The sequence below is a fragment of the Anomaloglossus baeobatrachus genome, chromosome 6, assembly GCF_048569485.1.
Source record: "Anomaloglossus baeobatrachus isolate aAnoBae1 chromosome 6, aAnoBae1.hap1, whole genome shotgun sequence".
NCBI classification, from domain to species: Eukaryota; Metazoa; Chordata; class Amphibia; order Anura; family Aromobatidae; genus Anomaloglossus; species Anomaloglossus baeobatrachus.
This window is the reverse complement of record NC_134358.1, coordinates 388,530,498-388,558,232: the sequence shown is the minus strand read 5'-3', so window position 1 is coordinate 388,558,232 and position 27,735 is coordinate 388,530,498. Positions and strand designations below refer to the sequence as shown.

General features: G+C 45.6%; 1 protein-coding gene across 1 annotated transcript in view; it reads right to left on the bottom strand.

The window, feature by feature from the left end:
• The window catches only part of AVL9 (AVL9 cell migration associated), a 128,365-nt gene that overhangs the window by 18,919 nt on the left and 81,711 nt on the right, over nucleotides 1-27,735 (bottom strand). The window contains exons 8-10 of the mRNA XM_075315092.1: nucleotides 13,206-13,244; nucleotides 10,987-11,056; nucleotides 99-607 (exon numbers count right to left, since the gene is read on the bottom strand). Of these exons, the coding sequence (XP_075171207.1) occupies nucleotides 99-607; nucleotides 10,987-11,056; nucleotides 13,206-13,244 (618 nt within the window). The remainder of the gene's footprint in view (nucleotides 1-98; nucleotides 608-10,986; nucleotides 11,057-13,205; nucleotides 13,245-27,735) is intronic.

Sequence of the window (27,735 nt, the reverse complement as noted above, 5' to 3'; positions counted from 1 at the left end):
TGACCAAAGAGGAAAAAAGCTCTAATCAGTGACAAGATTAAACCCACATTTTTAGAAGTTGTACCAATCTGAAATCTCCCATTAGCCATCAATCTTACCTTTGTAAAAATTGCTAGTGGCATTCCATACTTGTCCTCTTCTAGACCAGACACGAGTCCCGGAGTAAATACGGCCTGTCCTGTTTTAGACTGAGGTTGCACGGTTATGGGAACACTTCCTGAGCCCATTGGGTCATTAGTAAGAAGTTCACAAGGACCTGGTCCAGTATTCCACACGTCCCCTTCATCCGCTGTAAGACACTCCTCCAGTATGCTTGGATCTAATGTCTCCCAATCACTCTCAACAGATTCTGGAGATGTATGAGATGGCGGTCTGAGATGCTCAATACTGCCATTAATATCCACTCCAGGTTCGGTACCTGAAACGTCTGGTTTATTGTGCTCAACTAAAGAGTCTTGTCCGATTTCAGTATCTTCCTCTTTAGGATTAGAAATCTGAGATGGTGTTGGACTGTTGTCTTGTGAATACGAAACTACAGGAGCTTCTTCTGCAATACTTTGTCGCGGCCTGTAGTGGGAGCTGTCTGTGAGACCATGCTCAATCATACCTATACAAAAGCAAGAAATATCTATTAAAACAAGCAGCACTTAGCCTACATGTTTCTACAAGCAAATTGGGTAAATTATTAAAAGGGATAATTATAAGAAAACTAGAAGGTGGCCCGATTCTACGCATGGGGAATTCTAGAATTTACGTATTGTGTAGTTCATGTATGATTTTTGTTATATATATATATATATATATATAGATATATATAGATATATATAGATATATAGATGTTGTTGTGTGTAGTTACCAAGTGTTTGTGTAGGGCGCTGTACATGTTCTGGGTGTTGTCTGGGTGTGGCGGGGGGTGAGAGCGGTGTTGTATGTGTGTTGCGTGTGTTGCGTTGTTTGTGGAGCGCTGTGTGTCTGTAGGTTGCGCGGTTTGTGTGGGTGTGGTGTGTTTTGGGGGGAGGTATGTTTTGTGCAATGTGTGTGTTGTGCGGTATGTGCGTATATTTATGTATGCCGCGGTGTTTGTGTGTTGGGTGTTGTGTGTGTGCGGCGTTGTCTGTGTGTGTGGGTGTCTGTGTATGGCGGTGTTTGTGGTTCCCAGTGTGTGTGTGGTGTGTTGTGTGTGTGTGTTGGGGGGAAGTGTGCACCTCCCATCGTGCTCCATCCCCCATGCTGCGCACCCCCCATCGTGCTCCATCCCCCATCGTGCTCCATCCCCTATGCTGCGCATTCCCCATCGTGATCCATCCCTGATGCTGTGCACCCCCCATTGTGCTCCATCCCCCATGCTGCGCACTCCCTATCGTGCTCCATCCCCCATGCTGCGCACTCCCCATGGTGCTCCATCCCCCATGCTGCGCACTCCCCATCGTGCTCCATCCTCCATGCTGCGCACCCCCCATCGTGCTCCATCCCCCATGCTGCGCACCCCATCGTGCTCTATCCCCATGCTGTGCACCTCTCATCGTGCTCCATCCCCCATGCTGCGCACCCCCCATCGTGCCCCATCCCCCATGCTGCGCATTCCCCATCGTGCTCCATCCCCCATGCTGCGCACTCCCTATCGTGCTCCATCCCCCATGCTGCGCACTCCCCATCGTGCTCCATCCTCCATGCTGCGCACCCCCCATCGTGCTACATCCCCCATGCTGCGCACCCCATCGTGCTCCATCCCCCATGCTATAATAGTTCTCCTATTATACTCAGAGAGGAGTATAATAGGAGGACTATAATAGGAGGAGTAGTCCTGGGGGGAGAGGAGTATAATGCCGGCTCCCTGCACATGTGTACCGGGAGCCGGTGTACGCTGGTAAGTATGATACACATCGGGTAACTAAGGGACCTTAGTTACCCGATGTGTATAATGGTTACCAGCGTTCACCGGCTCCGTCACGATCCCAGCAGCGCAAGGTTATGTCTGGCGATGCGTGCGGAGGGCCGGGGCGAGTGGCCAATCCATGCGGAGGGTGGGGCCAGGCCGAGGCGAGCAACCAATCCGTGGGGGGGCTAAGCCGAGGCGAGCGGCCAATCCGTGCGGGGGGGGGCCCAGCGGCCAATCAGCTTTGTGTCACCGTAAGGACACAATTTTGGAGCAAGACAGACAGACAGACAGACAGACAGACAGACAGACAGACAGACAGACAGACAGACAGACAGACAGACAGACAGACAGACAGACAGACAGACTAAGGCAATTATATATATATATAGATGTACATCAGCTAACTGTACACAACTGAGGCATGTAGTTACAGAAATATCTTAAGATCCTGTTCACATATGCTGGACTTTATACATCAAAAGTATATTTCAATGATTTTATGGTGTGATACAGTGGCATGTCACCCAATATACCACAAACCACTGTATAGTAGAGTAAAGTTGTAGTTTACTTAGAGGGTTATCATCTCAGCCTTTCATAGCGAAGATGGGAATAACTCCGTCCAGACTCAGACTACCCGACCACCAATACTGAATCTACAGAAACTGCAGAGAGCGCCCGAGGTACAGTTTCCATAACTCCCCATAAAAGGAGTTAACACAGTAGCTCAGCTGCTCTCATGTAGCTCAACCTCCGATGTCAATGTCCGGATGGAGTACTGTATTTTTCAAACTATAAGGGGTACTTTGCACGCTGCGACATCACTAGCCAATGATAGGGATGCCGAACGCGATAGTACCCGCCCCCGTCGCACATGCGATAATGTTCGCTTCACACGCACTTACCTGCCCTGCGACGTAGCTCTCGCCGGCGACCCTCCTCCTTCCTAAGGGGGCAGGTCGTGCGGCGTCACAGCGACATCACACGGAAGGCGGCCAAAAGAAACGGAGGGGCGGAGATGAGCGGGAGGTAAACATCCCGCCCACCTCCTTCCTTCCGCATAGCCGGTGGAGGCAGGTAAGGAGATGTTCCTCGCTCCTGCAGCTTCACACACAGCGATGTGTGCTGCCGCAGGAACGAGGAACAACATCGTATCTCCTATTGGTGCGACATTATGGAAATGTCTGACACTACACAGATCACAGATTTTCGATGCTTTTGCGATCGTTTATCGGTGCATCTAGGCTTTACACGTTGAGACATCGTTACCGGCGCCGGATGTGCGTCACTTTCGATTTGACCCTGACTATATCGCAGTAGCGATGTCGCAACGTGCAAAGTACCCCTAGACGCAGCTGACAATAAGACACAGATTTGGGCAACAGAAGATAGGAAAAAAAAATGAATATTAAAACTACCCTGGTGATATAAGGATCTGGAGGGGGTAATGTTGGTTGGCTTCGGTTGTGCCCTTTACTTGGTGCTCTACGGTGGAAGAGTGGGATAAATACTTATTCTAAAGTGGTAGAAGTATATTAGGAGAGTTGTTCCAAAAAATAAACGGCATTATATATTGTCCCTAACAGTGACATAGGGTCAAAATAGTTTAACTTGGCTGTCTTCTACCAAAGTTCATAAAGAGCACAAGTCCATTTATTGAGGAATCAGCTATGAGCCTAGTGTCTACATGTGTAATGTCTTTCATTTATGCCCCTTAAAAGGGAACCTGTCACCAGAATTTTCGCTATTAAACTAAAAGAATCCCCCTCTGCAGCTCATGGGCTGCATTCTATAAAGGTTCATCTTGCTACTGGACCCCCTTTCAGACTTTCAGACCTACATAACTTTATAAAATATTACCTTTTGCCAGTGCTTTTTTTGTAAAAAAATATTTGCTGGTACGCATCTCTGAGGCGAGGAGCGGGGTTGGGGGGGGGGGGGGTGCTGTCAGGCGAGTAGCGGGGTAGTGGAGAGAGTGGACGATCATGTGAGCACAAGTATGAGATTTGTACACTTCTGGCCATATTCTGATTTGATGTTCCAGCCTCAGTCAATTCATTTTCATTGAGGATGTCTGTTCAGCACGTGACCACTTCTATGTACATCGCATACTTGCAGCTTCATAACCTCCCACTCTCACCGCTGGCACCAGAGAATCCTGACAGCGTGCAGAGTGCACTGTGAGGATTCAGTAGGCTGCAGTCACAGAGTGACACAAGGAGTGACTGCAGACTCATCACAAATTTGGACAACCCCTTTAATGCTCCTAACAACATAAATAAAAACATAGTAACCCTTAACTTGTCAGACGGCACAAGACTTTATTAAAGAGATTGTCCACTACTTTAACATTAATGACCTTTCCTTAGGATAGATCACAAATGTCTGACTGGTCAGGGTCCGGCACCTGGTAACCCCGCCAATTCCCTACTCTAAGTGCCGGTGGTGGCAGGTGGCCGGAAGTGCTCAGTTCTGGATTTGCTCCGTCTTCTGATAGTGGCAGCCGTCTGCTATTAAAATCAATGAGGCGGATGTGCAGTACCCGGCCGCGGACACCATCACCAAAAATAAGCATTTCCGGCCACCTGCACCATTATCAGCTGATCAGTGGGGTCCCATTGCGCTCACATCAGAAGCAATGCGCAAGTGTGACCAAGGCCTAATGATGACACACAGTCATTATCACAAATAAACATTTATATTCAGGTACCTTATAGATGATGTTGTCTCCGAGTCGTTTCTTTCTATTCACCTTGTCCTGACGCCATGATCACTTTTCACATCTCGTCTCTGCAGATTTCCATCTTCTCCGGTCTTCTGCAGCACATCCCGACACGATGCCCCTAAAATAGCAGAATGATAATACTTCTACTTAAAAATATCTGCCCTACGCAGTACCCCAGAATAAATAATGGACCCAGTATTCTCTGCACAAAATATGACCCACACTGTCCCTCTTATGGTACATGCCCTCCATATTCCCTCTTTCCAAACTGAGCCTACTGTTTACAGTGTCCTTTACACTGTGTCCCCTTATACTGCCCAGTCTTTATACTGTGCCTTCATCACACTCCCCCTCCTTGCTGTAACCTCACACTGTCCTCCCATTCTGCCCCCTCTCCATACCGCCCCCTCTCCATACCACCCCCTCCAATACCCAGTCTTTATTCTGTGCCCCTCACATTCTTCTCATCCCTTACTGTCTCCTCACTACCTCCTGTGTGTCCATATACTTTTTCACCTCACTCCCCATCCTGCCCACTTGCTCCTCATACCATGTCACTCTTTATTCTGTGTCCTCAAAATGTCTTTCCAGTTCGCTCCCCATCCTCTGTCCCCATGCATGAAACCTCATCCTCCCTGTCCCCATGCATCACCCCTTATCCTCTGTCCCCATGCATGAAACCTCATCCTCTTTCTCCCCATACATCACCCCTCATCCTCTGTCCCCATGCATGAAACCTCATCCTCTCTCTCCCCATTCATCACCCCTCATCCTCTGTCCCCATGCATGAAACCTCATCCTCTCTCCCCACACATGAAACCTCATCCTCTCTCTCCCCATGTGTGAAACCTCATCCTCTCTCTCCCCATTCATCACCCCTCCTCCTCTCTCCCCATGAATGAAACCTCATCCTCTCTCTCCCCATGAATGAAACCTCATCCTCTCTCTCCCCATGAATGAAACCTCATCCTCTCTCTCCCCATACATGAAACCTCATCCTCTCTCTCCCCATACATGAAACCTCATCCTCTCTCTCCCCATACATGAAACCTCATCCTCTCTCTCCCCATACATGAAACCTCATCCTCTCTCTCCCCATACTCTGTCCACAGGTAGTTCCCTCCCCCACCCATTCGGTGTACAGTATATACATATTGCCCCCTCCCCACCCTCTGTTCCCCCCATAGTGTGTCCACAGATAGTATGGGGGACAGAGGGTGGGGGAGGGAACTGTTTCATAAAAACTCCCCTCTTACCCCATAATGTGTCTTCTTCAGCTCCACAGTGGAGCACTTCTTAGCGTTTCTCTGCTGCCTCCGCGCTGCAGCGCTGGCTTCCGGGTCATCAGTCTGATCAGCTGACCTGATCACATGACAGCCGTCGCACTGACCCGGTAGTCAGCGCCGGCGTCACCGCTTCAATTCTCCTCACGGCTGACAGATGCTAGGACAATTGAGTAGTGGGAGACGCGCGCTGCAGCTTCTATGAGTGCGGCTGTCAGCGTGACAGCTGCGCTCAGAGAATAGCTGCTCCCACCCGGCAGACCTCCACACCGCCGCATCAGGCAGCCCGACAGCACCCCCTAGAGGCGCCTCTGGCTTGTGCCTCCGCAGCACATGGCTAATTTGTATAGTTTACAAATTAGCCATGTGGACAGAGCCAGAGGCGCTCTTCAGATTTTCCGGTACGCCGTACCGGCGCGTACCACCGCAAAAAAAGCACTGCCTTTTGCTATTGTAATGAGGTTTGTTGGCCCCGGGGGCGGGTTGTATTTCATCTGTTATCCCCCTTCCTGCCGCTGTTCGCCGCCCCCCCAGTGTTCATTTACATAGATGAGGCCGCCGCCCTCATGTTCTGCAGTGCTCCTGAAGTCTCGCGCATGTGCAGTGGCACTATCGCGGGACTGAGCACTGTTTTCAAAACGCAAGCGCCGGTGATGTTACTTCGCAGGCACGAGATTATGGGCGGCGCTGTGAATATCATCACCAGCGTCATACCCGTCCATAATCTCGTGCCCGTGCTTTTACCTCTGCCTCTAGCGTTATGCGCTTGCGCTGGCCAATGCTTATTTTTATCATCCCAGTTTACCTTTTTTTTTGAAAACAGTGCTCAGTCCCAAGATAGTGCCACTGCGCATGAGCGAGACTTCCGGAGCACTATGGAAGAGGAGGGCGGCGGCCTCATCTATGTAAATGAACACTGGGGGATGGCGAACAGCGGCAGGAGGGGGGATAACAGATGAACTACAGCCCGCCCCGGGGCCAACAAACCTCATTACCATAGCAAAAGGTAATATTTTATAAAGTTGTTATTTAGATCTGAAAGTGGGGCAGTAGCAAGATGAACCTTTATAGAATGCAGCCAATGAGCTGCAGAAGGGGATTCTTTTAGTTTAATAGCAAAAATTCTGATGACAGGTTCCCTTTAAACTCCTTAGGCCCCTTTCACACATTAGTTTTTTGCCATCAGTCACAATCAGTTTTCTCGACGGATCGACAGATCCGTCGCAGATTGTGGCAACACTGATGCGACAGATCAGTTTTTCAACGGATTCGACTAGCTGGGGGCTAAATAATACTTGAAACATGCTCAGTTAAAAAAAATTGAATTTTCGCCGGATTCCGTCATTTGACGGATGATGACGGATCCTGCGCCCACAGGCTTCCATTCTATCAAACGACAGACGGCGACTGATCCGTCTTTTGTCCGTTTTTTTCGACATACACAAAACCTTACTGTGGATGTAGTCTCCGTCTGACAAACAAACATTTTTCAATGGATGGATCCGTTGAACGACGGATGAAACGTGAGGCCATCCGTTGGAATTCGTCGCTAATACAAGTCAATGAGAAAAAAACGGATCCAGCGGCATCAATCTCTGGATCCTTTTTTTTTTCAAATTCAATGGATTGTGACGCATGGTAAAAAACTGATGTGTGAAAGAGGCCTTATACACAGTCAGCTGTAAACGTTAATAGACGTTAATCTAATATCCACACTATAATGGAAAATTATTGTAGATTTTATATCAAGTCCTGCATTACACGGATTTTCTCTGCTATTCAGGACCACGTATAAATTTGGGCAAACATGGACGGCATCCCATTTATTGCGCACAGACTGAGCAACATGTGGAAATGCAGCCTTTATCTGGGCTTCTGCCAAGTGTAAATCAATTTATCTGCAGGTGACCGTTTTTTCTTCAGCCTGTGCACCAAAGATCCATTGTATTAACTCTAGCAAACTCCAATCAGTCTGTCCTGCTCAGCATTAATTACACAGATCAGAGAAAACGATGCAGCCGCTCAGTTATCTCAGTGATAGGAGCACAACATTTCTGAAGTGCATGTTTTCAGGATTTCCTTAGCATTGCATGGGTGTTGGAATCATCAACTGTGCAGGTGATTAAATTATCACATGTGCAATACTAAGGAAATCCTGAAAACATGCACTGTTGGCGGCCCTTGAGGACTGGAATTGGGGACCCATGCTCTACCCTATCATTTATGGAAGCAGTCAGGGCTTCTTGCATTGCTGACCTAAAGGCCACGTCTCACAAAGCAACATCGCTAGCAACATCGCTGCTGAGTCACGGTTTTTGTGACGCAACAGCGATCTTGCTAGCGATGTTGCTGTGTGTGACATCCAGGAACAACCTGGCCCCTGCTGTGAGGTCGCTGGTTGTTGCTGAATGTCCTGGACCATTTTTTAGTTGTTGCTCTCCCGCTGTGAAGCACACATCGCTGTGTGGGACAGCGAGAGAGCAACAACTTAATGTGCAGTGAGCAGGGAGCCGGCTTCTGCGGACGCTGGTAACCAAGGTAAATATCGGGCAACCAAGAATCCCTTTGCTTGGTTACCCGATATTTACCTTAGTTACTAGCGCCCACCGCTCTCAGGCTGCCAGTGTCGGCTCCCTGCACACGTAACCAGAGTTCACATCGGGTAAATAAGCGAAGCGGTTTGCTTATTAACCCGATGTGTACTCTGGCTAGGAGTGCAGGGAGCCAGCGCTAAGCGGTGTGCGCTGGTAACCAAGGTAAATATCGAGTAACCAAGTGCTTAGTTACCCGATATTTACCTTAGTTACCAAGCGCAGCATCGCTTCCACGCGTCGCTGCTGGCTGGGGGCTGGTCGTTGGTGAGATCTGCCTGTTTGACAGCTCACCAGCAACCCGTGTTGCGACGCTCCAGTGATCCCTGCCAGGTCAGGTCGCTGGTGGGATCGCTTGAGCGTTGCTTAGTGTGACGGTACCTTTACTGACTGCTGAATATACGATGCACATACATTTTATGAAAACGTTATCTTGAAAAATGTGCATGTCTTGTTGGAAAGTTTTGGTACTGTGTTAGACAGTTGAAAAATGATTTATTGCTCTCAGTGAGAGAAACAAAAATATAAATCTTTTAGTTCTCTGTTGTGCCTCTGCTCTGTTCAAAATATTTAATAGGGGTTATCCGGCTTATTTTGCTTATTTTCCTTTATTTTACTATTGGGCTACCTTGGGGCAGTTAAGTAGATAGTGACTACCTACCTTCCCTGCAGTCAGCCCCTCTCTCCCGTCTCACAGCGGTCATGTGACCGCTCCTGCCGTGATTTTGGTGCTTCCTGTGATGTCACGACAACTGGGCATGCACTTATGCTGCCTTGTGGACGGGCATCACAGCAGACATCATGTAGGGGCCCTGCTGGGCGGGTACATGGTGCCAGAACGAGGAGAGGTGAGAAGGATGTGTGGTTTTTGTGTGTGTGAAGACTGGCAGACTAGGGGGCAATTCTACAGGAGAGAGCATTGCTACAAGAGGAGCCCAAGGGGACATTACTATAAGAAGAGGAGTCCAAGGGGACTTTACTACAGGATGGGCACAAGGAAAAGGGACATTTCTATAGTATGGGGACATGGAAAGGCAACATTACTACATTATATGTGCGGTGGATGTGAGGATCTCTGCTCTGTACTACCAATGATTGGATAAACAGAGCAGTGATATCTCATCTGTGACAGCACAATCACCTCACATCCACTACACATATAATGTAGTAATGTGCCCATTTTTCCTGGGGCGATGAGAGGTCAGTGGTGGGGCAGAATACGGACAGGAAAGAAGTGTGCAGGGGGCGGTGCGGGGCGGTGAGGCCGGGTGGTACCAGCTGTGTTTGTGAGGTTCGGCATAAGAAGATGTCATGTTTGGTTGAGCTGCATGTAAACAAAAAGCTGCAGAGAATAAAGTGATAATTTAAGAGGAACAAAAGTTAGAAAAAAAAAAAAATGTAGGGGTGATTTTTATGACAATACAGCACAGATAAACTTTAAAAAAAAAAATGTAAGCTAATGTCGGACAACTCCTTTAATGTCCTTTTTATTATACTGCCTCTGCTCTGTTTGGGTTTCTTCAGATATTTTGTTATACCATGCCTGAGGAAGAGACCTGATGAGTCTGGAAACTGCTCTGTAACATCATTTATTTTATTTTAGTTAGCCCTTAAAAGGTATCACAACTACAAGATTATAATTTTGTTTCTCCCACTGAGAACGATTCATCTTGTTGGAAAAACACAGCATTTCTCATCTCAGCCATGAAAGGTGGAGATTCTCTGGTGAACCCAGGAACCAACAAAATAGTGGAGTCTGGCAGAAACAGGTCTAAAAAGTTCTATTACAACAAAAACGTCTAAAAGGCTATGTTCACAGAGGGCTTTTTTGGTGCGTTTTTTTTCCTGACCAAAACCTGATCTTGTGGCAGGAAATCTACTTTGAGTCATCTGCATTTTTGGTGTGTTTTTTTAGTGGCCTTTTTGCTGCGGATTTGGTACGTTCTTTCTACAAAATGGGTTGTATCAATGAAAAAACGCTGCAAAGAATTGACATGCTCATTCTTTGAAATCTGCAGCAAAAAAAACCCCGCAGGTATTTGACAAAACAGTCAGGATAAAAATCTGCAAGTGTGTGTGTGTGTGTGTGTGTGTGTGTGTGTGTGTGTGTGTGTGTGTATGAGATTTCAGAAATCTCAGACTTTGCTGGCACTGTAATAGCAGCATTTTAGTAGCATGGATTTGCATAAAACCAAAGCAAATCTGCAGCTAAAAAACACACCAAATACGCACCAAAAAAGCCCTGTGTGAACATAGCCTTAACCTGATGCTGTATGGTGTATTTTTTAGTGGACTTTTTATTATTTGGCTGGAGTGTGAAACAATAGATGTGGAGTGTAAGCGGCCAGATTCGTGTTCTGTAGAACTGAAGGTTGATCCTTTATGATAATTTGCTTTAGATATACAGTTCACAGCACAAAATTGCCAGTTATAGGGCACAAAGTACAAGCACAAATCTAAGCAGAAGTGGGAAAATTTGATGAAAGAAGGAATACTCAAATATCTGACCTGGAAACAGAGACAAGACAGTCATCAAAGCACCCACTAGTCTGTTAACAGGAGACACGTAAAATAAGACCTGAAGAAAATGTAAAAGGATTATTAAAGCGGATAACATCTGAAAGGTCTGTGACTGATGACAAATTTTGAAATGACAAATTACGGTAGTTGTTCTATTTTCTGTATTATGCACTGGTAGACTCCTGTCGTCTTTGCATTACATAGCAGAAATAGAGGGGATCGGGTGCAAGTGGGACAAAACTGTGTCATGTTAAAATGATTGCAAGACAGGTTTTGGCCCCTAATGAAACCATAATAAATGCAAAAGAAGAGAATAGAGTTTTTAAAGTGCAAAGTCATACAAAATGTTTATTGAGACATGAGGTGAACATCCATTAAAGCACATAAAATGTACCCGGACCAGGCCTTATATGCAGATCACTAGGGATTCAGGATATATAAAACAATATTAGGCTGCTTTCACACTACGTTTTTTTAACATGCGTCCTGAACGTTTTTTTAACGCAAAACCGGATCCAGTGCAAATACGTTTTCATTTCAATGCATTTGCAATGGACTCGCATCAACATGCGTTCACCTGCGTTTGCATGCGTTATAGTGAGAATCCAGCGACTTGCAGTTTTTTAACTTTTTTCAAAAACGCTACTTGTAGCGTTTTTGAGCTGCGTCCAAATACTGCAAATTGCTGGATCCTGACTATACTGCACGCAAACGTATGTGAACGCTGGCATGCTGATAGACAGGATCCTGCTTGCTCTACTGAGCATGCCCAGAAACCAGCCTGGTGTGATCAGTCTCTCTCTCCCCCTCCCTCTCTCCCCCGCCTGAGAGCTGTGGAGGCTCTTAATCAAGGTAAACATCGGTTAACTTGCTTGGATACCCGATGTTTACCTTGGTTACGTGTGCAGGGAGCCCGACTCCTAGCAGCTGCAGACGCTCGTAACCAAGGTAAATATCGAGTATCCAAGCAAGTTACCCGATGTTTACCTTGGTTACGAGCCTCCGCAGCTGTCAGATGCCGGCTCCCAGTCACGTTCAGTTCCCCTCACTCCCGATCACATGACTCCAATGCCCGCCCATAAACTTCAAGTGACAGGATCCTGCAAAATAACACATGCGTTTGCATGCGTTTTTCTCTGCAAAAACAGGATCCGCTTTTGCAGCAAAAAAAGTTCATGACGCATGCAAAACAAACGTAGTGTGAAAGCAGCCTTAGGCAGTGAATAGGTGATGGTAACAGCGGTGATGGTAACAGAGGTGGTGGTAACAGAGGTGGTGGTAACAGAGGTGGTGGTAACAGAGGTGGTGGTAACAGCAAAATAAACACTTCGAAACGTACGTTGAGCATTTTCCTGATGGTCTTTCCCGTGACTGGTCGTTTATTTTACTGTTACCATCACACCTCTGGTAGTTATTCACTGCCTAATATTGTTTGTACACTAAGGAATATGGGATTCTGAGGGTATATGGCCGTTATGGGCACTGTCCAACATGGTATATATTATAACAATACCGTTTTATGATTTTGTAAATGTTTTATATATCCTGAATCCCTAGTGATCTGCATATAAGGCCTGGTCCGGGTACATTTTATGTGCTTTTAATGGATGTTCACCTCATGTCTCAAACATTTTGTATGACTTTGCACTTTAAAAACTCTATTCTCTTCTTTTGCATTTATTATGATCTTGAGTTTGTGCTATAAGTGGGGATTCGGCAGAATCCATATCCACAACAACCTTTGTATAGTGTTACGGAGCTTATTGTTTATAAACCCTAATTAAACCAGTATCAATATGCACTGCTGCACATGCACAATCAAGCTGCCTTTTGCACAAAATGCATTTGATTCTGTTGTTGGATAGCAGGATTTTGTAAAAGTGAGAATAGGAAAGTTTATATGATCACTGTGCATAAAGTAAAATAAACATATAAAGCTCAGAATAGCGATCATTGAAGAATACCCTTTTGAATAATCTAAAAAAAGGAAGTATCTAGTTCTGCTTTTGAGCAGTGATGTGTGCAAGGCTTATCTTCACTTGCTATTGTCATGGCATGTATGTACATAACCACCAGCTGAGTCCTTAAAAGGTCTGTGCACTATATAAACACAATAAACATATATAATAGGTGCAGATAGACAAAGTGAGATGCCATTTTTAAGGACAGCTGCTTTATATAGAACTCTGTGAAAGGCACTTGCTTACCTTCTTCTCAAGTAGAATAAGTTTAAACAAAATTAACACCTGTGAATCAAGAAATAAAATATTAATATAAAAATAAATGCAGTTACTCTTCACATCCTTACAATGGACTAAAACCATATAGTAATTGTAAAGTTTATCTGCAACACTCAAGCATATGAGAGATGTAGAGGATGCATCTCCTAGAGATTTTAATATTGTGTGTGAGCGTGGTCACTGCTCACCTCATGTGCAGGGCATTGCAGCTTAGATATCCATGGCTACGTCCACTCATATAGTGACAGTTAGTTGCTCATGGTTAAAACCATAGATACCCAAGCTAAAATGCCCTGCACATGAGGTAATAGACATGGCTGTATCAGGAGAACTATACTACATTTCAAATTAGAGGTATTTGCTAATATTATTATTACTACACTTACTACATATTGGGATAGGAGAGATGGGAATAACACTTTAAGACAGGTTCCATGGCCCAATTTTAAGCTATGCATGACCCAGTCCTTTGAGGGGATGTCTGAGCTAGAGATGAGCGAACCGGCCGTGGTTCGGCTCGAGTTCGGTTCGTCGAACGGAGGTCTCGTTCGAGTTCGGTTCGGCGAACATTCGACGAACCACTCGAACCGCATAGGAAACAATGGCAGGCAATCACAAACACATAAAAACACCTAGAAAACACCCTCAAAGGTGTCCAAAAGGTGACAAACAACTCACAACACAACACAAACACATGGGAAAGTGACAAGGACATATACTCATGCGAAAATAAAGGAGCTGGACAAGGAAAAAGAGGAGGACACACAGATATGAGTATATGCAAGGGAACGTCAATGCCATTACTGTGCAACTTGAGCCCTGCTCATTTTAGGCTTCCAATCTGGATAAATTGCCTGAGCTCACCACATACGCCTTGGGGATCTTGTTGTGTCCCGCAGCCAGCGTTTTCTCGGAACGTGTCCTCAGTGCTGCTGGGGGTGTGCTGACAGCTAAGCGCACGTTTCTGTCCACTGACAATGTGGACAGACTAACGTTCACCAAGATGAACAAGTCATGGCTCTCAGAGGAGAGCAAAGGCACGCATATTTTTGAGAGTGCTTCATGCAAAGCATCATTTTCATCTTGAAAATGGGGGTCAACTGATGCCAGTCAAGTGGGGTGTGTGTGAACCAATTTTTGGAAACAAGGGAGACTGTGATTGGAGTTCCCTTGCTGTGTTTTACATGCTTTTAGAAGGGCATGACATGGCATAGAGGTTGACTTTCAGCATCTGCAAACTGTTGGCTACCAAAATGCTTCCTTTCCAACCTTTTTAACCGAGGATTTTCGAGACCTTATGCCCATCGCAGTGCCCCAAGAGCCGATGCCCAGGCGCCACTCCTTCTCCAACAAAGACGTGCACGCGCTACACCAGCATGTCGCACCAAACATCACCGCTTCTTTGAGAAACTGTGTGACAGGGTGCATTTCACCACAGATACTTGGCCCAGTAAGCATGGACAGGGGCGTTACATGTCGCTGACTGGGCAATGGGTTACTATGGGGAGAGATGGAGAAGGGTCTGCTGTACAAGTCTTGCTGTCCCCACGAGTTGTATCAATCCTTCCTCTGTATGTAGAAGTTAATACACTGCTTCTGCCTCCTCAACCTCGTGTGGGTCCTTCACCTCGGCCCAAACCCTGTGTGGTCAGGGCACCCTTCCTTGTAACTGCACACAAGGAAAACCACACACCTCCTTACTATGCTGGCAGTATAGCTCAATGCTATCATGCGGTCAAATGTTTACTTTGAAATGTATGGGAAATGTGAGTCACACCGCTGAGAAGTTGTGGACGGTTAGCTCTGAAGACCAAGTTTCATCAATGGTTGTCTCCACTCAACCAGCAGCCAGGGAAGGCCGGGTGTGAATGATGCAAACATGGGTGCGGCCCTTCGCCGTGACAATGTGACACACGTGCCTTGTGTGGCTCACGTGTTGAATCTGGTTGTCCAATTTTTAAAGCACTATCCTGGCCTACATGGCCTTCTACAGAGGGCACGGTGTAACGCCTTCCTTGATCCACACACTCAGATGGGCTGTAAAGGATAGGCTAGAGGGGAAGCCACTCACCAAACAGGACCTCCAGAACCCTGAAACCCTTTAACCCCTATACAGGGATTAGGAATTACACAGGGCCCAAGGTGATCAATACCTGTGGAAGGCTGCAGTTCCAGAGAATAGTAGTCAGGCAGGGACAAAACATTAAGTGAGGAACAGGAACAGAATGGGACGGCCAGGGCTTAATCAGAAAACAAGCAGAGGTGAAATGCGGATCGGCCAACAAGGTACATAAACAGCAAGCAGGAAAAGTAGTCAGGTAACAAGCACACAAAATCATAAAACTGAACTGGGGGTAAAAGTAACCAGAGGTTCATAGCTATGTCTGGCAGTGGTCTGCAGACAGGATGGGCATAAAAAAGGGTGTGGTGTCTTCCCATTGGTTGTAGCTGAATGATGGTACTTCATCTGTGAGATACCCACCACCTACATTCAGCCAGAGATTCTGCATCTGTCAAGGTAATGCAGCCCAGTGGGTGAGCATAACCTGCGTCCACCTGCGCCGCTGGCATCAACTTCTCTCCCATCATCAGCACTATGCATGAAAGGAACACGTTGTCACCTGGCGACCGGAGTACAAATTGACGGAGCGTACTCCATTGATGACTTAACCGCAGTGTGCGGCAATGATGCAAACCTGGCTGCGGGCCATCGTCAGGGCAATGTGACACACGTGCCTTGTATGGCTCACGTGTTGAATCTAATTCTCCAGCACTTTTTAAAACATCATCCCGGCCTACATGGCCTTGTGCAGCGGGCACGCTCGCTATGTGCTCACTTCCATCGTTCGCACAGAGCAGCTCAACAACTTTCGTCGCTACAGAAGTCTTTAGGTCTGGTGGTTAAACGCCTGAAATGCAATGTGCCGACACGCAGGAATTTGAATCTGCACATGTTGCAGCGTTTGTGGCAGCACCGCCGAACCCTGCTGCAATACGTTATGACCTATAGCCTGGCCTAACTTGATCCAGAGGTGGTGCAGATCACGCTGCTGGAGTGGTGTCAGATCAAGGACCTATGCACCCTTCTACACAGTTTACAAATGTCGACGAAGATGTTTAGCACTGGCAATGTCATGCTCAGCGTGACAATTCTGGTCATCTACATGATGGAGCACACTGTAAGCATTATTCGGAGTCAGGTGTTGGGACAAGAGGAAGGGGAGGAAGTACAGGAGGAGTCATATGCGGAAGGGATAACAAGATCTACGAGGTCCAGATGGTCAGCGGCACCTAGGCGGCAGTCATGGTGGGGGAGAGGGATTAACAAGGGTGCATAGTATCAGCAAAAAGTGTTGAGCAAGGTGCAGGAGCCCATGAAGAAATGGAGGACGAACTGGCGATGGGCATGGAAGACTCAGCAGATGAGTGAGAGCTTGCTCACATTTCGGTTGTGCGAGGTTGGGGGGAGAGGGCAGAGGAAGGAGGCACGATTCTCACCTCTCTGCCACCAACACACCAAGGACTTGGTCCTCCTGGATGTACAAGACACATGAGTGCCTTCTTGCTGCACTACCTACAACATGACTCACGGATTGTACGAATTCGAAGTAATGCTAACTACTAGGTTGCCACACTGTTAGATCCCCGGTACAAGACAAAATTTGGCAAAATAATTCCTGCCATAGAAAGGGACGCACGTATACAGGAGTATCTGCAGAAGGTGGTACGCAATCTTAGATCTGCTTTTCCACTAAACACCAGTGCTGCACAGAGTGAATCTCAACGCTTTGTCATGGATAGCAGGAAATGGTCTTTTACTTGTCCACATCTGAGGGACCGAGGGCTGGCTGCTGTGCTGAGATGGCATTGAGTACGGTGTCCCTGCAGAGTTGCACTTTTGGTCATATACAAAATGAGTTGAAAAAGGACAGATGCTGGTGGAAAGGGGAACAGGTGTGTTGGAAAGGGGAAAAAAGTTTTTGTCCGTGGGTTTGGTGGTTAAGCAAAAGTAACATTTGCTGAAGAAACACCATCTGTTACGGTGGGACTGGCAGATTTAGATAAGGTGGTATATACTATGTTACCGCTATATAACGAAAATTAATAAGAAAAGAAAGAGAAAGGTATATATCCCCACAGCAGTCAGTGTCCACCGTGCTCCCAGATGGAAAAGGAGAGGTTGGCAACTGGAAGGTTAGGTGGAGGATACAGAGCTGTGTGGCTATGAAACTAATAGTAGCCTGAACAGAGTTAGACGCCACTCGGATCTGGAGACTGGGAGCCCTGTTACCGTCACAGGGTCCACACGCCCACCCAGCCCAGGAACTCCCTGTTAACATCACAGGGGCCATTGAGGACGCTGACCGTGTGCATTGGGGCCACTCCTGTGGACAGCAGGCGCATCAGCAGCAGCAGGCCTGTTAATGCCACTGGGCTGCACAAGCAGGACTTGTAGTACAGGAGCTGGTCTTAACCGTTCTGCGTTACCAACTGTGGTGGCGACCTGCATCGACGCCCTATCCCTGCCTACCTCTGGCCTAAAGCCGCAATGGGTTCAACACATGGATAGAAGACTGCGCACCTCCTTGTTGGCTCCAGCCCGTTTTATAACCTGGGTCCGCCCCAAACCAGGGTGGACCACAATGCACCTCCTGGAGACAAAAGCAGAGTGACATGTCAAGAGTGGCATAACTAGCGTCCTATTTGGAACCGCAACTTCAATAATGACCTCATGGCTGCCACGACAAAAACACCTCACCAGTCATCGTCTGACCATCAATAATGAGGTGACAAGTCATAGGGGCGGGCCTCTGCAAGTCATTTGGGAGTGGCTTGGCCACATCGTCAGGACACCTGATGCCCTGTGGTCTATATGGGCCCCCCACATCAGGGGCAGGGCCAAAGAGTTCATTACCAGACCTAGTCTCTGATGCAGTAAGTGCCTGAGCATGCTCAGTAGCATGAAATACAGTCTCTGAAAAAAGACTTTAGCTTGGTGTCTAGGCTCAACACAGGACTTAGACCTGGCACGGAGTGCAAGTACCTGTTCAAAGAGGCTTTTCGCACTAAGTGTGGGAGCATGCGCTGTATCCCGAAATGAAGACTTAGCCTCAGGAATGGCACAATCAGGCTGAGCATACTCACTAGGCGAAACACTGTAGTTAGGCTGCGGCTGGAGTAAATCGGCACACGCATGCGCACTAGCTGCCTCTCCACACTTAGACGTGGAGGAGAAATTGCTCTTCGGGTGTGGACTTGGAGATGCTGTCTATGAACAGAAGGAAAAGCTAAAAGGTGTGTGTTACAGCAAGGAGCCACCGCGGAAACACTTCGTTCAATTGTGAGGGGAGTCATTTTGGAGTTTGGTGAGGAGTACCGTAACGCCAGTGAGCAGCATCCTGTGCCACAGACCAACATTCTTACGGTGCTGTCTATACTGCTTACCGTGAGAGGAGCGTAAAGTCTATTTCTGGCAACTGGACATCACAGTACCCGGGTACGGTAGGCTGTGCCCAGACAATAATGCGGGCACGCAACTTTGTTTTATTAGCAAAACACATATCTGTTCTGGGTAGGCCGACTATTTATAGACAATAAGACTTGCTGCCTCTGCACTGTCAAATTGTCACGTACAGTTTAAATCATAGAGGGACAGCAACACATGTTTGCATTGACTGTTGCTTTTCAAGATTTCCATGACTGTGTTGCAGAGCTGTGTGGTTTGCATTCACACTGTTATCATCTGCCTTATCTGTGAGGCTTCAGCTAACAAGGGTATTCAGGTTGGGGGGGGGGGGGTAATGTGTTTTGTCTATGTTTAGGTAGATAACTTGGAAGCTCTTGTGATGCGCCACTGGTAAGTCGTGTTCGCACACATGCACACACACCATGCACACACACACACACACACACACACACACACACACACACACGCACAAACACACAATTACTGCTACGCAGAGGGATTAGCAGGTAGTAGGCAACAGAATAGATTGTTCAATTATTTAAATTGTATGCATGGTTCTTATTGTTTGTTTTGGTAAAGTTAAACAATCATTTATCAACCCAACTGCCTAGAGTCCTTTTCCTGTTGCCTGGTTTTGCTGCATACTGGGGACCCCACCCTGTACACGACTTAAAATGAAGCATAAGTCGCAATGTGAATTTCACTGTGCTACAATGCGGCTTAGCGTGCCTGTGCAACCACCGCCTGCCCCATCAAGTGCATCTGCGTGCTCTTCATCCTCTGTGACTGTGGGGACAGCAGTCTCACATGGTTTTTCACACTGAACTTCCACCCCTTTACACGCAACAGGGAGTGTGATTGGCAGGTCATCACTTGTTTTGGAAGTGGAAACAGATGGTATTGTTGAGCTGTCAGACATCGAGAAAACCAACATTGGATGCAGGCTACATTATATCCACACCTGCACCTTCGTCACAGATTGGCTGGACTACCTGCATAATCATTTAATAATTGCATTCCAGAAATGGAAAGGAGTGTAGAATGCACATGTGTTGTACCTTGCTTGGCAGCAAAGGAACACTAACTTAGTATTACAGACAATTTTAGGAAGGCAGAAAAAGAGTCAGCTCTTTGGGCAAATTAAATAGCGTGGAAAAAGTGGACAGGTGGGTACAGTGGCCGTGTTCTGTGGGTACCAGGACAGTAAAGGAAGCCTCACTTTCTATCCCTCCGAATGATCAAATGCAGCAAGGAATTCTCTGAGTTTGCTTTAAAATTAGAGTAGCAAAATGTGCATGAGGGTGTCATGCAGAGGTGCTAGCAATAGCTTGGCACCAGTGGGGCACTAATGGAAGTCCAACAGCCACTTCTTGTATGCCACTAAATGGCAGCATTTTTTGCTATTATTATAGCTTATTAAAAACAGAGCAGGAGGGTGTCATGCACAGGTGCTAGAAATAGCTTGGCACCAGTGGGGACACAAATGGAGTACAACAGCCACTTTTTGTATGCCACTAAATGGCAGCATTTTTTGCTATTATTATAGCTTATTAAAAACAGAAAAGGAGGGTGTCATATAGAGGTGCTAGAAATAGCTTGGCACCAGTGGGACACTAATGGAAGTCCAACAGCCACTTTTAGGATGCCACTAAGTTTCCTCAGTGTTTGCTAGTATAATGGGTTAGTAACAATGAGCTTGAGTGTGCAAAGGGCAGGAGGGTACAGTGGCAGGGTTGTGCGTCTGGATAGAGGAAAGGAAGCCTCCCTTTCTATCCCTCCTAATGGGGAAATGCAGCGAGGAAATCCCTGACCTTAGCTACACAGACGCTGTCATCTTGTGTAGCTGTTAAAATCTGTTTTCACGGACCTGACTGTCACCTATGGCTCTGACCCTGCCGGTATTAGCCCTTACAAGGACTAATAGAAACTTCTATCCCTATTCTGTATAGCGCTGTGTATAGAGCGTACACAGCAGTATCGGAGACAGGAGCTACGCCAGCAGTGACTGACACCCAGACGCAGAAGGCAGATAATGGTGTGCTGGAGGAAAATGTCCGTTTTTATAATGCAGGGACATGTGACATGGACATCCTATCACACATGCCGTTGCTTCTCTGGCTAAAAGTCCACTTAGCTGTGTGTGTGTCTGGGATTGGCTGACATGCTGGCCCGCCCCACTACACGCGCGCCCTTAGGGAAGGAAGACAAGGAGAAAAAAAAAAAAAGGCGATCGCCATTATCCAAACAGCAGTGATCTGAATGCGCTGTTCCAGGACACTATACGCTGAAATTTCATAATAGTGTGAGTCACAGAGTGACTTACACTACTACAGCGGAAAGCCAGCTAGGAATTAGCTTGTCTTTTTGCTGCTAGAACCGTTCTTGAACGTATCTAGAACTATCGAGCTTTAGCAAAAAGTTCGAGTTCTAGTTCGATCTAGAAAAGCCCCCAAAATCACTCGAGCCGCGAACTGGAGAACCACGAACCGCGCTCAACTCTAGTCTGAGCTCTCTTGACACGTCTAATTTAGTAAACATTTGCTTTTTCATAAAAACAATTCTGGATAATTTTCCTCGCAACTCAAGATTGCGTCGTTCCATTTTTATTCCTCCTAGAAATGTATGAGTACAATGACAAAAGGGTGTTTCCAATAGTGGGTCTCCAATGATTGGACAATGTAAGAGTTTGTATGGCAACCCCCCCAACCAGTAACAGCAAAATGTCAATTTATACATAAATGTTTAGAAGAAAAAAGACAATATCATGAACTCAGAATATGTGCTCAAGAAATGTTATATCTGAAGAATGCAATTATAAATTGAAACATATGTCAGGTCTTTCTGATGTAAAGAATTCTCTGTGTCCACCTTAGAACATGCTGACGTATCTCACCGGGTCCAAACCACTTGATTATTAATGTAAGCTATGCATAATTACTGCAGGGGGTCTCAAACAAAACTCGGAGACTACATGCAGCACACCCAAAGCGATTTTTGCAGCCTGCAACCATGGGTGGGCTGGGCCGGTGGGAAGAAGTGCAGTTATTGGCTGAGCCAGCACAATGTCTAAGTGTGAAGGATGCCATACCGCTCACGTCACAAATTGGCAGACGCTGTGATGCAGCACATTGTTTTGTGTCAGTGTCTGCTGAATCACATCACACAGCGGGCCTGACGCAGCCTGTACCTGCCAGGGATGATCTCCATACCTAACAGGAGACAAGACACCTGACAGGAAGTCAGTCCTCTCATACTGCTGTGGGGTAGCAGTATACTAGGCATTGCAATGCGACACTATTTATATGTGGCATTTATAGAATGCAAACTTTGCCTGAGGGACCTGACATGCTGTGCAGCCCCAGCCTGGATTTAACCCAAGGGTCTCAATTCCTGCCACATTTAAATGTTATACAATAAATATTATGATTAAGATTATCTGGTGAACTTTTCAAAGTGACCTTCTGTAAACATTTGAATGCAGATGTCCAATTGTACAATGTTTCACTACTTTTTCCGCCACTTGCTGCTCTCTAAAAAAGGAGCTTGAAGGGGTTCTCCACTACTAGGACAAACCCTTCTGATTCCATATTTGCCCCAAGTAAAATAAAAACTATTTTCACCTCCCATACCTGCGCCCTTCCAGCGGTGTATGGGATCTCAGTGCCAGGGCTCATGTGGGGTTGTGAGATTATGCGACTCCCGCATCCAATCAGCGCCAGCTTCTGTCTCCCCACCTTCAGACCTAACGAGTTAATCAACAGGAACTGAGTGGTGCAGCTGCGCTTACTTCCTGTTGATTGTTCATTTGGTCCAAAGGTGGGGAGAAGGCAAGAATTACAACAGGTGTTAGAGCCTTAAATCACCCAATAAATTTCAAGGTTCAATTAGAGTTGGTATTTAAACAGTCCCATGAGACCGAAAAGATACATCATTAAGGAACAGCGGCTCAAAACGGAGTGGCCTGCATATTCTAAAGACCTGACTCCCATAGCAAACCTATGGAATCAGCTGAGTCACCGTGCAGAGACTCATAACTCTGTGCCTCAGATCCTCAATGACCTGAGGGACGCCCTTCAAGAAGAATGGGATGCCGTACCTCAGCAGACAATAACTACACCTGTGAACAGCACGAGACGTCGTTGTCAAGATGTAATTGATGCACAAGGCAACATTACAAGTCATTGAGACATTGCTAAATTTTGGGGGCTGTTATATATATTTCAAGAAATTGTTTGAGAAGAGCAAATCACCATTGCATGCTTCTACTTAACTGTCCTCCTTTCATGATATCACTGTAGCGTGAACTACCGTAATAACCCTAACTTTTTGTGAGTAGTGTATACAATTTTATTTTAAGAAAAAGATATCACAGTTAATGAAATAAGATTTTGTTAAATAAATGATGAAAAAATGTAATTGTTTATCTTAGGCTAGTTTCCCACATCCGGCTTTTCGCCGGTTTGCCGGATTCGGCGCACGCCATTACAGTAAGATATACTGACCAGGAAATCTAGATACAATTTGATTGTTTGGTCATCAAACATGATGGCTATTGCAGTGTATACAGTACAATGGCAGCGCGACAAGCGCCGGTCACATGCTGTCATGCGATCGGAGCATGTGACCCGGAAGTTGCGGCGCTGCCATTGTACTGTATACACTGTACTGGCGTGTGCCGAATCCGGCAAACCGTCGAAAAGCCGGATGTGTGAAACTAGTCTTAGGGTATTTGCCCACGATCGGGACCTGCTGAGTCCTGGATGTGGCAGGTCCTGACCTGCGGAGCCGCGAGTCTCCTCTGCAGGAGACCAGAGCTGCTGGTGCCCACGATCAGGGTTCAGGGAGCCGCGGTCTCTCGCTTGTATTCTACCTATGCAGAACGCTTGCAACTCCGCAGCAAGGAATTGACATGCTTGCAGATTGGAAAGCCGCACCGCAGGTGAGTTTTCGCTGCGGGCCATACACACAGTGAACATAAGATTTCAAGAAATCCCATCCGCTGTGCTTGTGCTGTACAACATAGCATTTTGGACACAGCGAAATCACTGCATCCAAAACGCTGCAAACACTTATTGGGGGCACGCAGCCTTTCTGCTAAAAGAAAAGGTGGTTTAAGTTTCACTTTACCCGAGCCATTTTAGAAGGTGGTGAGGTTCTCTTCAATGTCATGTAATAACTTCAGGTGGGGAGATTATTTTTTTTACAGAAAATGGGAGTTATATGCTTAGAGCTCAGATTTAAAGAGGATCTCTCACTAGGTCAAAAGTGGGCACATTTTGTTCACCTTTTATTCCCATTATTCAGAGTATTTCACTTTTTATTAATTTTTAAATCTGCCATACAATTCCAGAGATATTGACATTTTTATTTGGTGCTAATTTTTAATGTCTTTACCAGAGTAATAATGCAGAGTAGCAGAGACAAACCACCAGAAAATCATGTAGCCCATGGCCCCTTAGTAAAGCCCACAACAAATACCGTAGAAATAAGCAAAAATCCATACACTACAGTTCAAAAGTTTAGGGTCAATTATATGTTTCCTTATTTTTGAAAGAAAAAGCACATTTTTTTTCTCAATGAAGCTAACATTAAAAGTAAACAGAAATACAATCTATACATTGTTAATATTCTAGCTTCAAACGTCTGGTTTTTAATGCAATATCTACATAGGTGTATAGAGGCCCATTTCCAACAACCACCACTCCAGTGTTCTAATGGTACACTGTGTTTGCTGTGTTAGAAGGCTAATGGATGCATAGAATTCCTTGAAAACCCTTGTGCAAGTATTCTATACGATTCAATAGGTTTTTGTCCAGCACCGTCCAATTTATTTCTTAAGGCTAAGTTCACATTTCCGTTGTTTTGCATCAGTCACATGCATCGCTTGACGCATGTGACTGATGCGTTGTACAACGGAAGACAAAGAACAGAATTTCATTGTCGGACTCCGTTGTGTGCGGGGGGCGAAGTTCCTGGTGGGTGGAGCCGAGCGGGGCCGTGGCGCTGAGGACGTCAGTGCCGTGGGGACTGCAGGGCTGGGGACAAGTGTGTGTGTGTGTGTGTGTGTATGTGTGTGTGTGTATATACACATGCTGAGTGCGGGAGGGGGCGGAGCCGAGCGGGAAAGTGCACAGCCAGGGTAAATATTGGGTAACTAAAAGCAAAGCACTTTGCTTGGTTACCAGATATTTATCTTGGTTACCAGCATACACCTCATAGCGCTGGCTCCCTGCACACATAACCAGTGTAAATATCGGGTAACTAACCAAAGCGCATTGCTTAGTAACCCGATGTGTATTCGTGTAATGACAAAAAAAAATTTTTTATGAAACCATGTGCAATCGAGGAACTTTTATGGGTAATTTAAGAAGTATTGCTTTTTTTTGTTTTTTAAAAAAAGTTCCCCTTTCATTCAAATGAAATAAGGCAAAAATTATTTTTTCCCCCAAAAAAAGGACATGCAATTTTGCATTATTGAAACGATAATAGTAATAACTAAGCAACTTTTATTATTTGTTTTTTTAACAAATATGGTATAAAACCAGTTAATTATAAGTACAATATGTACAAAAGAAGTGTTTAAAAATTATTTTTTTCTATGAATTTTAGATTCAAAAATTCATTTTTTTCAATTTCGCATATAGTTCCTCCATCAGTTTTACAGCACGTTCAGCATTTTGGTTAGATCTGGGAATGTCAATTAATGACTGCTCGACCAACCAGTGCGCCTTCAAACACTTAATTGCCTTTTTGCACTTTGTCTTGGTGAGTGAGGTTAACAGTTCATTGAAGGACGCTTCGTTGTAGTGTTGCGACTGGAACCAGGCATTTGCCCATTCATAGCAGATGAAGTTTCATGCTATACCGAGGACGCGCCGCCACTCTGGTATCAGAAAAAATGCTATAACAGCATATACAGCTCGCGAGTTCCATCTTGCCATGTACAGGTTTGGGAGTTTCTTCCAACTGATTCGAGGCCAACGTGATGTTTTGTAATGACGATATGCCTGACATAGTTCATATAAGAACTTGAAATCATCTCGTCATCCAGGATTCTCGCCTGTGTTGACATCATCTGTTGTAACTTGGTGGTAATCAATCTGAAGTGAGGCATAGTTTTCTGTTAATTTGTCAATGAAGAAATAATTGAGTTCTGGTTTCTTCGTTGACTCTGGAATAAGGAAATTCATGACGTGCTTCAGTAGGAGGTCGAGTACATGGTGTTGACAGCCAATGGATTGTGACTTCTGAAAGCCCTTTCTCAAGACATCATCCTGTATCAGCGTTACAATCCCGTTCAAACGACCAGTATTTACTGCTGCAGTGTTGCAGATTATCATGCGAATATTTTCCCAAGCGTCGTATTCATCAATTAGCTGATGTAGTTCCTTGTGAATAGCTGTGGCAGAACCATTCTCACATTTCAGAATACCGAGTTTGATTTCGGTCGTGGAATTTTTCAGCAGAACTAATTGATACTCTTCCCGTTGGATTCTTTTACCATCGAAGTGGAGACAATAGGGATCTTTGCTTTGAAGTTTTTCCAAAATTTTGGTTTTCATTTTCTGTCCTTCTGAGATTATTTGTCTCCAGACACCCGACTGACTTGGAACCGGTACATCATGACCTTGTTCAGCAATGGTTGCAAGCACTTTATTTGCTTTATGTGTAGAAATGTTTTTCAGTACCAGTAAACTCGCTGTTGTAGTGCTTGCTCTTTTGTATTTTGGTGTGCGTTCAGGAGAAGATGACGCGGAAGAAGAGGTTGGCTTTGGAGTCTCGGGTAAAGATTTAGAGACAGTATCATGTGTGGGTTGCAATTGCGAAGTGCTGGCTTGAGCTTGAAATTTTGATAGTCGGATTCGTTTTCTTGGATGAATTGATTCCAAAGGAGCTTGTTTGAGCGTCGAATAACCAACCTTGCCTCCACTCTCAACTTGCCTCAGGTAGAGCTCTTTATCCTCCGAGTTTTTCCATTCTCCATTAACATTGGTGACATCAAATAACTGAGAAAGTGTTGCAGTGAATTTATCAGAAGGTTTCTTTTTGTTTTTGTCATTTAGATCAATCAGACAATTGAGTTTCTTTCTGATGAGTGCACTGGATAAAAGTGGGAAGTCTAGAGTTTCCCTCCAGAGCAATTCTATTTCCATTATCATATTTTTTATTCGATCCAGTCGCAGTTTCTCGCTGTTGAACAGAAAACTGAAGTTTCCAAGAATTTGGCAGTTCGTTGGCATCCGCTTGAGATTGGAGAGTTTTTCAACATATGGAATACTTGGATTCAAAAAAATCGTTTTTATGAAAATTTTGAAATGAAAAAGAGGGGGAACTTTTTTGAATATTTTACAAATTTGATACTAATGTCATTTGAATGCAATTGTTCCTCGAATGTAAGGGGTTTCATTTTCATTTTGCAAAATTTTTAAAATAGTCATCACACTAATGTGTATCCTAGTTACGTGTGCAGGGAGCCAGAGAGTGCATGCGCAGCGAAATCCTACGGATTGCGCTGCTCAAAAAACGTTACATGCTGCGTTCCTTCCGCCCCACGGTCAGTCGTTCCGCGACTGATCAGTCGGGCGGAGGGTGCAACGCAGCATCATCAGTCACATTCCGCCACTCATACAAGTCTATGGGAACAACGGAATCCGCCAAACGGATTCCGTTGTTTACCAGAGCAGCGGATTGTGACTGATACAATTTAATGGAAGGGTGAACCTAGCCTTAATCCACGAATTGTTTTTAGATAAAATTATATTTTTTATTGTGCATATTTAAAAAAAGTATTGTATCCTTTAAAAACACGTCTATCCGTCCTTACGCATTTCGAGCTCCTAGGAGCTCAAAACGCGTAACAACGGATAGACGTGTTTTTAAAGGATACAATACTTTTTTTAAATATGCACAATAAAAAATATAATTTTATCTAAGAAAAAACCTGGACAAAAACCTATTGAATCGTATAGAATCTTCATCCAGGAGCCGGCCTGCTTTCTGCCCGTGCACTGACCACTGAACATGGATTCG